Source organism: Chrysemys picta, chromosome 1 (assembly GCF_011386835.1).
Source record: "Chrysemys picta bellii isolate R12L10 chromosome 1, ASM1138683v2, whole genome shotgun sequence".
NCBI classification, from domain to species: domain Eukaryota; kingdom Metazoa; phylum Chordata; order Testudines; family Emydidae; genus Chrysemys; species Chrysemys picta.
In genome coordinates, this window is record NC_088791.1 from 16583521 (window position 1) to 16596221 (window position 12701).

General features: G+C 45.4%; 1 protein-coding gene across 1 annotated transcript in view; it reads right to left on the reverse strand.

The window, feature by feature from the left end:
• CCDC3 (coiled-coil domain containing 3) overlaps positions 1 to 10713 on the reverse strand; it is a 69261-nt gene extending 58548 nt beyond the window's left edge. Inside the window, exons 1-2 of the mRNA XM_005305022.5 lie at positions 10081 to 10713; positions 7594 to 7768 (exon numbers count right to left, since the gene is read on the reverse strand). Coding sequence (XP_005305079.1) covers positions 7594 to 7768; positions 10081 to 10454 — 549 coding nt within the window. The 5' untranslated portion in view covers positions 10455 to 10713. The remainder of the gene's footprint in view (positions 1 to 7593; positions 7769 to 10080) is intronic.
• Positions 10714 to 12701: the final 1988 nt, after the last annotated feature.

The window sequence follows — 12701 nt, forward strand, 5'->3', positions numbered from 1 at the left end:
AGATGCAGTGTACAACTTCCTTCAAGTCTACACAGTGGCATAGAAGAGTATGTGTGAGCAAAAATCCACAATGCAAGCTCAACCAAGTTCCCAACTCAAATACATTCAGGAGAAGGCATCCCTTGAGTCATTAGGAGTGATCTTACATTAAGTGACAGTCAAAAAGAGCCAGATTTTCCAAAGATGTGCATACATGTTTGCAGTCCAGCAACTGGGTGCACCTGCCTTATACTTGCAAACACTAGATATACATGGCAAATCAGGTAAATACTCACATAAATATGCAGTGCAACTGTATGTGCATTCACAACTTTAAAAGTCCACTCCAGAGACCTATCAAAAGTAAGACAGAGGGCCAGAGGCAAATTTAGGATTTCAGAAGGCCCCCTACAAGGAATGAACCTGAGACTGTAAACAAGAGGTTTCCTCACTCACCCCATTCCCATCACGCACACACTGTTCTTGTCCAAACTCGCCCCCTACCTGACATTTCCCAGTATTCTGCTGTCTCAGAGATTTGAGAAGCAAGGCCCTGAGGCAGGACTTTATGGCTATCCATCCTATCTGACAATGACGTCACAGCATTTCGTGCGTTCTCTTGTGGCTGAACAATCTGATCTGCAGGGAGCAAGTTCGCGACCAGTTGGCGCACGAGCAGCCTGCCCAACGCCACTCCTTGCGCCTGCAGGGATTGGGTGTCAGCGGCCCTGTGGCCGTGCAGGGAGCATTCTGCAGCTCTGCTGTCACAGCCCCGCTCACGCACTCGCCAGCCAGGAGTTGAGGGGCCGTCCCCGGGCAGGAGCTGTTCAGCAGCAGGGCGGACTCTCATGCAGCTGAGGGCTTGTCTTCCTTCTTACAGTCCTGGGCTGGGGTCTCTGTTCCATGGGACCAGGGATGCAGCTTCCCCCATACCTTGGCGGACCATGAATGCAGCTCCACTGCGAGCGCTTCCCTAACCCTAACCCCTCTCTCTCCCCTCCTTAATGTCCCACAACTGTAAAAATAAAAAGAATTAAAAATAGAAATCTATATTAATCATTGAAATTGCAAATAAATAAATGAAAATTGAATTCTGCCACGCCTACACATAGGAATGGGCAGGCTCCCACTGAAGACTTGGCATGACGGTTGGTCCTTCTCAATTGGTTTTTCATTTCTGTCTTTCTCAAAGTGTTTACGTTAATTGAGGGTTGCTCTCCATTCAGGACTGTCTTTGGCTATGTCTTCGAAGTTATCAATAGTTATGCAGTATGAGCTGAGATTCTGCTTACGGGTGTCTTTGAAGCGTTTACGCTGACTGACGCTCTAGGGCTTTCCGAGTTTCAGCTCACCACAGAGGTCTATTTTCAGGAGTGTATCATTGTCCATTCTGATAACGTGACCTCTCCATTTAAGCTGAGTTTTGATGCTCATTGGCTCGATGCTGGCTGTTTTGGCTTTTTCAAGGATGTTGATATTTGACGCGTGGTCTTGCCAGCGGACCCTCAGAACAGAGCGAAAATAGCGCACGTGAAATTTTTCAAGTTGCTTGATGTGTCTGCGGTAAACTGTCCATATTTCACACCCATATAGAAAAGGATGCTATCACTGCTGCAATGGATATCATGTTTTGTTGGCAGTTTGATGGTATGCTGGTTGAGTATCCTATGGTGAAGTCTTCCAAAAGCCTGGTTTGCCTTTCGTGTTCTGTTTGATATTTCTTGACCCATTGAACCATCACTTGAAGTAGTACTGCCAAGATATGTAAAGTGATTGATCTTTACCACCAATGATATTTGGTTCAGTGGTAGTGGTTGCCGGGACGGGTTGGAAGAGGACTTCAGTTTTTTCCAGGCTGACAGCACGTCCAAACTGTTTAGTGGCCTCTTAGAATCTGTCAAGCATAAACAATAGGTCACTTTTCACTATGATTAAGTAGGGAACCATAATCCGCAAAAAGAGCTTCAGATAGGAGTTCCTCAAGGCCTTTTGTTTTTGCAGAAAGCCTTTGGAGATTGAAGAGTTTTCCGTAAGTTCTGTACCTTGTGTAGATGCCCTTTTGAAGGTTGTCAGTTGTGTAATTTAGAACAGCTGCAAAGAAGAAACCAAAGAGGACTGGTGCCAGCACACAGCCTTGTTTCACACCCTTAGCTATGGGGAATGGTTTACAGAGGCCAACCTCTGAGAGTATTTGCCCAGTCATGTCTTTGTGGAATTGACGTATGATAATGAATTTGGTGGGGCAGCCAAACTTTTCAAGAATTTTCCACAGGCCATTTCTGCTCACAGTTGCAAATTATTTTTTTAGATCAATGAAGACAGCGTAGAGTTCTGTATTTTGTTCAATGCATTGTTCCTGAATATATCTCTCTCTCTCTCTATGAAAATCATGTCTGTGATGCTTTGACCTGATTTAAACCCACATAGGGCCTCTTGTAGAAGCTTTTCTGATACTGTTTTGACAAGCCAATTGAGCAAGGTACAACCGAGGATTTTGCCACTTACAGATAGCAGGGAGATGCCCAGGTAGTAGCCACAGTCAGATTTGTTGCCTTTATTTTTGTATTGTGTAACTATAAAACTATTATTGCATTTTTGAAATCCTGAGGAATTTTCTCAGTTTCCCAGATACCCTTAATAATGTTGTATAGATGACAGTTTTGGGGCCTGCAAGTTTAAAGATTACAGCAGCATGCTGTCTTTGCCTGGTGATTTACCTGACTAAATTTGTTTGATAGCTTTTGCACTTCCTCAACAGTAGGTAACTGGGCAATTTCTTCATGTATAGGGTGCTGGGTTAGTTCCTCTAGCACTTGTTGGTTGACAGTAGAAGGATGGTTGAGTAGCTCAGCAAAGTGCTGCCCCTATCTTTCAGAGATGCCTTTCTTTCTTTTTTTATTGAGGTAGATTCATCTGAACAGCTTTATGGAGCTGGTCCATTTCGATGGCCCTTAAATGGCCTTCAGGGGGTCATAAAACAACTTTATGTTGTTTATATCGATGTAAGCTTGTATTTCTACTTTCTTTTCCCCCCAGTTATCCTGAAGAACATGAAGCCGTATTTGACTTTATCCTTCTTTGATACTGATTCTTTGTTGTTTTGTCAACACATAAACACATCGTTCGTTCTTGTCCTGAAGGATCTTTTTTATTTCATCATTTTCATCAAACCTATCCTGGTGCTGTCTTCCAAGTCTTGAAGGATGGCTGATGTGAATATGTTCCACTTTTTGAGTGTGTTCTTGGGTGAGGATGTAATGCTATCAAATTTTTCCTTTGTTTTCCTTCAGTTTGTCTTGATTAAATGAATGTCTCAACTTTGCTATGTTCAGTTTCAGTTTAAATCTGTTCCGAATTCTTTATTTCACTGAGGGGCAACAATATGGAAACTGAAAATGGCTCCGCTCATCCTGTGGTCAGCCCAACAGTTTGCTCCTTACTTGGCTCTAGTGATTGTGATGTCCCTGATATCTCTTTGCCGTATAATGACATAGTCAGATGCCAGTGCTTTGATCTTGGATGCATCCAGGAAGTTTTGTATTTGTCTGCTTTCCTAAAGCTTGTAGCAAGAATGAGCTCATGTTCAGCACACTTGCTGAGTAGCAGAAGACCACTGTTGTTCGTTTTCCAACTCCACTGTTCTTTATCACACCACTTCAAGCCTCACTGACTTTTCTGAGTCTGGCATTAAAGTCTCCCAGGAATAGGAGTTTGTCTCCCCTAGGATTAGAATGACCTAATCAAACCAGAATAGAACGGTTGATTTATTTTTTCTGTACTGTTCATGGTTGGAGCATAAGCATTGACAAGAGCTGCAAAGCATGAATTTCCAATGGGAACTTGTAGAGTCACTAGGCATTCAGTTTTTCCTACAGGTAAGGTCTTTCAGTGATTTCAGGAGGCTGTTTCTAACAGGAACAATGCCATCAATTCGGTCTTCCTCCGCTGGTTTCCCTTTCCAAAAGAAGATGTAGCCACCTCCGAAGGGTCCTTTATGACCCTTCGACTGCAAGTTTGGTTTCACTAAGGGCAGCTATGTCAATGCTATATTTAGTAGCTTCCGTTGCAATTAATGCTGTATGTCTTTCAGGTATTGTTGTTGTCCACTAGAGCCTGCACGTTCCATGGCTCCACAGTGAGATCTTGTTTTTCTTATAGAATGCCTGGTGTGTGGATGATTTCCCCCCTCCCCCCAGTCGTGGTGAACTAGGCAAATTAAAGTTTGGCAGGCAATGTTTAGGTCATGTTTTCTAACCCCTTCCCTTACTAGAATGAGCATTAATATACTAAAAAGGGCTGCTTAGCCACTGGGGTGTTGCCAAACAGCCTGGCGGCCCAGAATCCAAGGCTGAATGACCAGAATCCCAGGTTGCCTGTGTGCAGGTTTGTGACTAACACTTCAGCATAGACCTTAGCCCAAGCCTCCTAGGCTGGTTATTCCCATGACTTCTCCCTGACAGGCTCTCAGTTACCTCAAAGAAACCCTTGGTGCTTGATTTCCACTGCCCTGCACCTTGTGTAGCCATTTACACGAATGCAAATCAGCTAATGAGACCCCTCTGGTCTGATTAACAGGGCGAGTCCAGAAAATAACTCTGTACCTCCATATAGGAATCCTAAAGCCTGACAGTGTCAAAGAGACAGTCCCCTGTTGTGTTGCCTCCTTCCCCCTCTGGGCGCCCCTTTAATAGTTTTTTTACTTTTAAAAGCTTGAAGGAACAATATCAATTTTTCCCGAAAACTCACTCATTTACTGCAATGGGAACTCAGCATTTATAGCACCTTTCAGTTTAAAAGGGAACAAGAGGTTGCTCAGCTGGCAGGATTTGGAAATTGAAATAGTTTGGATTTTGGTAGGATGAGTATAACTGAGGGAAATGGGAGAGAACAATGGGGAAATCACAGGCATGGCATTTGTCTGATATGGGGAAGAAGTGAAGAAGACACTAAGGGCTTTTCTTCACTACCATGCCGCAGCGGCGTGGATTAAGTGTATCTGGTGAAGACACACTACATCAATGGGAGCGCGCTCTCCTGTCAATTTAATTAATCCACCTCAATGAGAGGCAGAAGCTATGTCAGCGGGAGAGCCTCTCCTACCGACACAGCATTAAGTCGATGCAAGTTACTTTGCTCAGGAGGTGGATTTTTTCACATCCCTGAGCGACATAACTTGCATCGACTTAAACTATAGTGTAGACAAGGCCTAAACGTGCAGTCAACAGAGGAGATCAGGCACTGCCTTTGGAAGGAGACACTTCTATTACTCTTTTTTCATGAAGGAGTGAGGATAAAACCCTGACACCTCCACATCATTGCAGCCCTTCCCAAGGGTGGGGAACGCCTGCCTGAAGGGACAGTTCAAAGGAAAACCAGCACTCAGCTTGGAGAACAGAGACATTAGGGGACCCCAGATGAATGCGAGAGAGGCCAGCCTGGATGGTTTTTAAATTGTGCAAAGGAAGCTTTTACTTTTTATTGTAAAGGGAGGTGGAGGGGAGACAAGGTGCCTGTTAATTGGATAGAATTTATCCACTCTGTGTGGATAAAAATCTCAGTCCAAACCTGTAAAGCAAGCAGCTAAAATAATTCCACGCTGGAAGCTGGTCAGAGAGCACAACAGTTGAAACACACTTTTGCTACATTTGTTTGTTTCCCCAAGGGGCCTTTGGGGATTTTGCCTTGTGACTTCCATGAAAGTGAATGGGCCAGATTCACTGCTGGCATAGCCAGGTGCTACGCCAGGGAAGTCAACTCGATTTGGAGCCATTCTACTAAGGCACGTGGAAAACTGTGCGGCACGGGAGGGTCATATTAAAACAATGGTTTTAAATATATGCTGTGCTGACAAGAGGTTTTTCTGACCAAAGCGATTCAGGCCCTGATCCTTCACTATATCCAACCCATTGACAGTTAGGGGGCTAGTCGCTGCTCCTTGATTCAGGGCTGCCTGCCCCTGGCTGTAGTAAGGGCTGCAAAGGGTCCACCGGAGCACATGTTATAGCTGAGCTCTTCTCTGCCACATCCCGTTCCCTTCACTGTCCTGAATATGCCCCATCCTCTTTCTCATTACCTGGAGCAGTGCTGGTGTAGGAGCCACCTCGTCAAGATTTATGCCCGCAACGTTCCCCTGCCTGCCAAGTGGCCTTTGAGGGCTGGAGAATGCAGCTCCCAGTCCCCCTGCACTATCCCTGTGTATTAACAGGGATGGGTGAAACAAGTTGAATAAAATGCCCTTCACCTCCTTCCTTGCTGCCGAACGTTCACCCCAAGCAGCCTCTGGAGAACTGAAAATTCAGTTAAACCTCCCTCCCCATTAATTAATTGTAGAGTTGAGCCCAAATCAAGACCGTGCCTGCAAACATCTCAGACTCTGAGGCGGTTCAGACTGGAGTCTGAACATAGAAGCTATCCCCTATCTGCTCAAATCCAGATCCCTGATCTGGAGCAGAGGACCAGCAAGGCTTTCCCAGTGTGGGCGGATTTACACCTAAATCTCAAAGTGTTTTGTAACCTGTAAGTATTCTCCACATTTTACAGATGGAGAAACTGAAGTAGGTTTGGGTCTAGACTACCCTGATTCCCAGCCCTGTGCCTTGACTACAAGCCTGTCCTATCTCCTGCCCTAATATTTCTATAACTATGGGATCTGTTTGTAGGATAAATCGTCGCCACCCTCTTAAAAACCACCTGATTTCTATGGCCCACCCCAATAAATGATTGAAAATTAGTGTTAAACAGTTAAACCCCCAGGGTTCTATAAAAATTCCACCTGATGGTGACTGCTCTCTGACCTGAGCGGTGTTCTGATTATTTTGCACCTCTGGCCAGCTGGAAAACCAGGAGCTAAAACTTCCTATGCTGGCTATAAGCCAGCTTGTAAATAAGAGCCCTTCAATTGGCTATTGAGCTTCTACCATCATTCTCCCGAACAAGGCAATAGAGCTCCTTCTCCTACGTGTAAACAGTGGTTTCATAGACCTTGCATGAATCAGCATGACAGAAGTTGCAACCAATGACAAATATCCAGTCATTCCTAAGCTAGAGAGACACTTCCAATTCTCATAGCTCCTTGGAGAAACCACCAACTTCATAAAACTATCAGCAATGGCAGAAAAAACATAATCCAAAAGTTTTAATTCTGTAAATAAGCATGACTTGTCCCCACCAAAACTGCTAACAAAGTATTTCCCCCTGTTTATTTTAAACCTGAAAGTGACACACAGGCCGCCCTCCCCCCCCCCCCCCACTGCAAAGGTCAAAAGCCATTGTAGACACACCCACCAGTGGTATCTGCATCTGAGACTTTGCTTACTAAAAATGTGTTCTTTTAGCGTGCAGAGTGACCCAATCAAGGACATAGATTTGGTGCCAGCAAGAGTGAGGTTAGAAGCTTCATAATACAGAAAACACTGGCTGAAACAATATCCCACTTGGAACATTCAAGCATTTCAGATAAGACCAGAGCAGGGAGTCTGCTTGTGGCAATACCGTGTTACGTTAAAACATTACATGACCATCTAGAAGAAAGGTACCATCAATTGCAACTGCTGTATATTTCACACACTTGTGTTTGCAAGTGACGTGGGGATACACCTACCCACTGAGGCTTACCCTGTTGTCCTCTTGAATCTCCCAGTCACTGGAGAAAGTTATGACATGGTGTGCCTGAGAGCAATTGGAAAACTGGAAGAGACTGGAAAACATCCTTCTGTTCTCCTGTGTGTCTGGAAATATTGCATCCTGGAAATTTACTCCGTGAGGAAGGAGGTTATAATTCTCATCCATTCTGAAACAAAAATCAGATCGTACTTACGTCATGTCAAATCATGGGGTATTTTCCCCCCATCTATGATGTGTTTCTCGTCTATACCAGGACTGTTGCCTGAATGGGCTACACTGGGTGGCAGGAGACTCCTAGGCATATATTCATAGAGGGTGTAAACAGCCATTGGTCCATGACAGCCGCTATCATGACAGCAATGTAAACTAGCAACGGTTCTGCCCAATCGGCTCCAATCCTGCAATGAGTTCAACACAGGCAGGTCCCTGCAACCACACCGATGTCAATGGGGCTCCTCAGGGGCACAGGGGTCCTCCCACCGAGGGCCAATTGCACAACTGGGGGCATAATTTGGGATGGTCCTGTATTTTGGGCATTTGTTTGATTTTTCTATGCTTTAGTTTGCCATTTCTTTCCAGGTACCCACAGATCTAGATGAGCACAATTTAAAATAATCCATTAATAACTAATACAAAATTAGCTTTTAGAGACATTAGCAGGCACCATCAAAACATGTTTTGTTATGCTTCTCTGCCACCACTCCCCTGGATTGAGATACACTGAGTGTTTCTAAACAAGCTACTGAGTGAATTTCACAAATATTTTTGGATTAAAGGTTCACTGTGATGGCTTTATTTCCACATTGTTGTTTCTTATTCTTATTCTTTTGATTAGCTTAAAATGAGGATTTGGCTGGTACCCAGAAGAGCAAAGAGAAATCTTCTGAGTAAATACTTGGGGATCAGTGCTAAACCCATGTGCCAAACTTTTGGGAGAATAGACACTGGCACCTATCCAGCCTGTAAAACTGACCAGAATCTAGTGTACCTACTGTGGTTTCATAGAAACAAAGAGAGGCTGAGCTGTACACAGTTAAAAATAAATCTGTTCTATAGGAATGCCAAATTATTGTTTTGAAATGTTGTATCCTTTTGGTCATGAAAGACATTACCCTGGTTTGTAAATGAGCAAGATCACTAAGAAGTTAATACCACAAATCACTGAGCACAAATTAGCAACAAGATGGGAACAAATGCCATCTGCTGGGATGTTTATTTTTCTTTAGAAAGTGATTCTTCATCATTTAGTATTTTATCTGCTGCAGGCTTCTAAAACAGATATGGGGGGGGGGGGTGAATCACTTTTACTGAGTTTAGTTTTCAAAAGATAACTTGATTTGCATCTCAGTTATTAGCTAGAATGCTTGAAAAACTTTACACCCTCTATCTCAAGTTGGAAAAAAACCAATAACATGCTCAGTTCTAAACCTGAACATAAGAATGGCCGTACTGGGTCAGACCAATGGTCCATTTAGCCCAGTCTCCTTTCTTCTGACAGTGGCCAGTGCCAGATGCTTCAGAGGGAATTAACAGAACAGGGCAATTTACTGAGTAAGCTATCCTCTCATCCAGTCCTAGCTTCTGACAGTCAGAGGTTTAGGGACACGCAGAGCATGGGGCTGTGTTCCTGACCATCTTGGCTAATAGCCATTGATAGACCTATCCTCCATGAACATACCAACTTGTCTGTCGGAAACATTCTAAAGGACAACTTTCCAAACTGTCTGCATATATCATGGTGCATTTACTGTCTTCATACTTCAGCTGGCTAGTTATACAGTACTTCACATCAAAGAAACTGACACAGATGATTAAATTTTACAGAACAATGTAAATATTGAACACTGAAAACGTAAGATCTAAACCACACCAACTATAAACAAGCTACAGTAAACCGCATTGTTCGATTTTTGTTGTTATAGATATGTCTGTCACACACGCTAGATTTCGAAAAAATTAAACATGTTTGTTTCCACTTTCTGTAGTCTAGGAAAGCACAATTAAGCACCACTCCTTCCAAGAAAAATCACAACAGAAAGTGTTCTCCTTTGAAATGCGTAACATTCACGTCTTCTCTGCTAGGTGAATTTGTACCTACCTGAGCAACAATGAGTATGAAACTCCACTATCCAAAGTAAGGAGACTTGCTCTCCCACACGTGCTGCAGCTTGGTAATATTATCTCTAACAGAAATGTACAAGGCTCATCCATGATATAGTTACACACCAGAGAACATTTCCTTTTATTCACTCACTATACAATATTAAGTCATTGCTGGTGGCTCCCTGTGTATTTTAGTTACAGAAAACGTACCCGGGCTAACTTTTGTTTGCCTCGGAGAAGCTCTAGAGATTCAGCTGCACCCAAAGTGCTTTGAGATGCTGGGGTGAAAGTGTTATAGAAGTGCAGAGCATTTATGAAGGAGCAAATGTTCTCTCTCATTTTCAAGCAGGGCCTGGGTCCCACGTTTTTACTCACCTGAGAAAGAAGAAGTAAGAGTAATCCTGCATGACTGTGTGGGAGTGACAGGAGAAGTAGCCCAGTCCAGTGAGGTTAAGCCGGGAGCCTGCAGGGACTTCCAGCATGCTTCCCCAAGCCTGGTCACACAGCATCTCTATCTCAGCCGAGTAAAAGAGCCCCCCCTCGCTGGCTTCATATTGCCAGGGCAGGTAATTATACATGCTGTACATCTCCTGGTGGAGTGCCAGCACCTTGGCGTACACTATGATCTCTGCCAGCTCAGCCCTGCAGCTTTCACTCAAGGGTCTCCAGTCTGAGGGCAGCTGACAGCCCCAGCATGGGCTGAGCTGCCTTCCAAGGTTCAGCAGGGCTAGCAGCAGCATGTGCCGCATGATGGATGAACGCACAACACACGCCGGACACTTTGGCTTCCCAAGGCAAAAACTGCTGCTACTGGGCTGCTGCACCGCGTGAAACTGGATCCCTGCGCACGGAACCCGCTTGTGGGTAAGGCAGGGGCTGGTGACTGGGGGCTGAGCCCCACCGATCAACCAGGCGGCGCCCAATTGGAGTCACACGGGGAGCGAGGGAGGGGCAGTGACAGCAGCCCGGCCGCTGCGCTTTGCCCAGAACCAGCCTCGCACCGGCTACAGGCAGCAGCGGGAGCGCAGGCGCACAGGGGACGTTTCAAAATCGGAGCAAGGCGTCTGCTGCCCCTGCGCGCTGCCTGCGGGGGGGACACGGCCCCCGGCCGCAGCCTGTCTTGGGCTCAGGCGGGCTGGGGAGGGGTTTTGAGACGGGGGGGTAGGTGGGGAGAAGGGGAAACGAAGAGTGATGGAGGAGAAGCAGGAGTAAGGGAGATGCCTTGTGGCTGGGACGCAGATCTGGACTGCAAACCATCTCTGGCTCTGCCTCTCTCTGTGCCCTTGAGCACCTCACTTAATCTCCCTGGCCCAGATCCACAAAGGTATTTCGGTGCTTTACTCCCACTGAAAGCAAACACCTGCCTTTGGGGAGCTGCGTCCCAGCTCCCCCATCTGTCAAATGAGGAAGCTATGTCCCTGTCCACCCGTGTGGAGATAAAACGCATGAAGGTGCTTTGGTCCCCACTCCTGCAGCTGGTTCTGGGTGGGCAGACTCCTGCGCCCGTGCTGACCCCCCAGGGAAGACCAACAAGGCGCCACGCTGGGCAGGAGCAGGAGACAATGTAAATGAGATGGGGCAGGAACGGTGGGTTTGTACAGTGCCTGGCCTGGTGGGGATCTGTGGGTGCTGCTGCAGTGCAAATAATAGACTAGAATGACTGTGTTTGTCAGGCACTCGGAGTCAGTGGTGCTGAGGGCACCCTACATAAGAACGCAGGCAGGCAGAATGGGGTGAGGAGTGGATGATAAGGGGAAGTGGAGACTGAGTCATAGAATTAGAGTGGGAGAAGAGGAATGGGGTAAGAAATGAAAGGAAGCGGGATTGAGATGGTGAAGTGAGGGATGATTGAAGAAGAAAGCAAAGGAGAATGTGTGGACTACAGTTTCCCTGTATCCTCCTTTCCCCCACCCAGTGGGAAGGGGAAGAGTGGGAGAATTCCCCTTAACCTCCCTCCCTCTCTCTCTCATTCAATGCACAGCAGATGAGGAGGAAGAAGACCAACCTCTGGGCAGGGGAGAACCCCTTCCTGCCAGCCCATTTTTTCTGACCAGCCACAGGTTACCCCAGGCCACTTCTCTCCTCCACCTCCTGCTTTCCCGCACTGCTTATCTATATTAATTTGTTTCAATCACACATATTTAAAAGCTCCTATCCTTAGCTTTAGGCATTTTTTAAATCACAAGAAGCAAGATAAAAATAGAAAGGCAGGCCCAAGCACATCAACCTCTTACTACCATCTTATCCTATCTCATCACAACCTAGAGGTGTCTAGCGGCACATTTTGGTCTCTTCTGGTTAGCGGGACTATTAGGCCTTGGAGAATATCTCCAAGGCTCTGACTTAGGGTGACCAGATGTCCCGATTTTATAGGGACAGTCCCGATTTTTGGGTCTTTTTCTTATATAGGCTCCAATTACCCCCCACCCCCGTCCTGATTTTTCACACTTGCTGTCTGGTCACCCTACAAGTTTCTGACTACCACTTCAGCAACAGGATACATCTACGAGGGAGCATTTGGTTCTCACACCTCTTACAAGTATTTCCTGAGTCCAATGGCACTGGAGACCACCCAACTCTGTTATAATAATAATTACATTTATTATTACTGCCCTTTATCTGAGGATCTCAAAGGGCCCAAACCTGATCGACTAAAGTTGATAAGAGCCAGGAATAGGCCCAAGGCACCTATAACAGTCTTGTTAGCAGCTATACATCATGCAAAGTTAGTTAAATAACACTGGCTCAACTTCTGCTCTCAGTGACACTGGTGTAAATCTGGAGTAACTTCACTAAGAGTATGTCTACACTACTCACTGGATCAGCGTGCAGCAATGTTAATGTTAAATAAATGCAATATTCACTTTTCATTAGTAGACAGTTCTCCTATACCTTAGTTCTTCATAATTTTTATGGAAAAACATCAAAGATCTGCCTAGAAACAGATTTTTTTTAAAATTTATTCACCCCTCCCCCCACTCATTCTAGAGTAAATT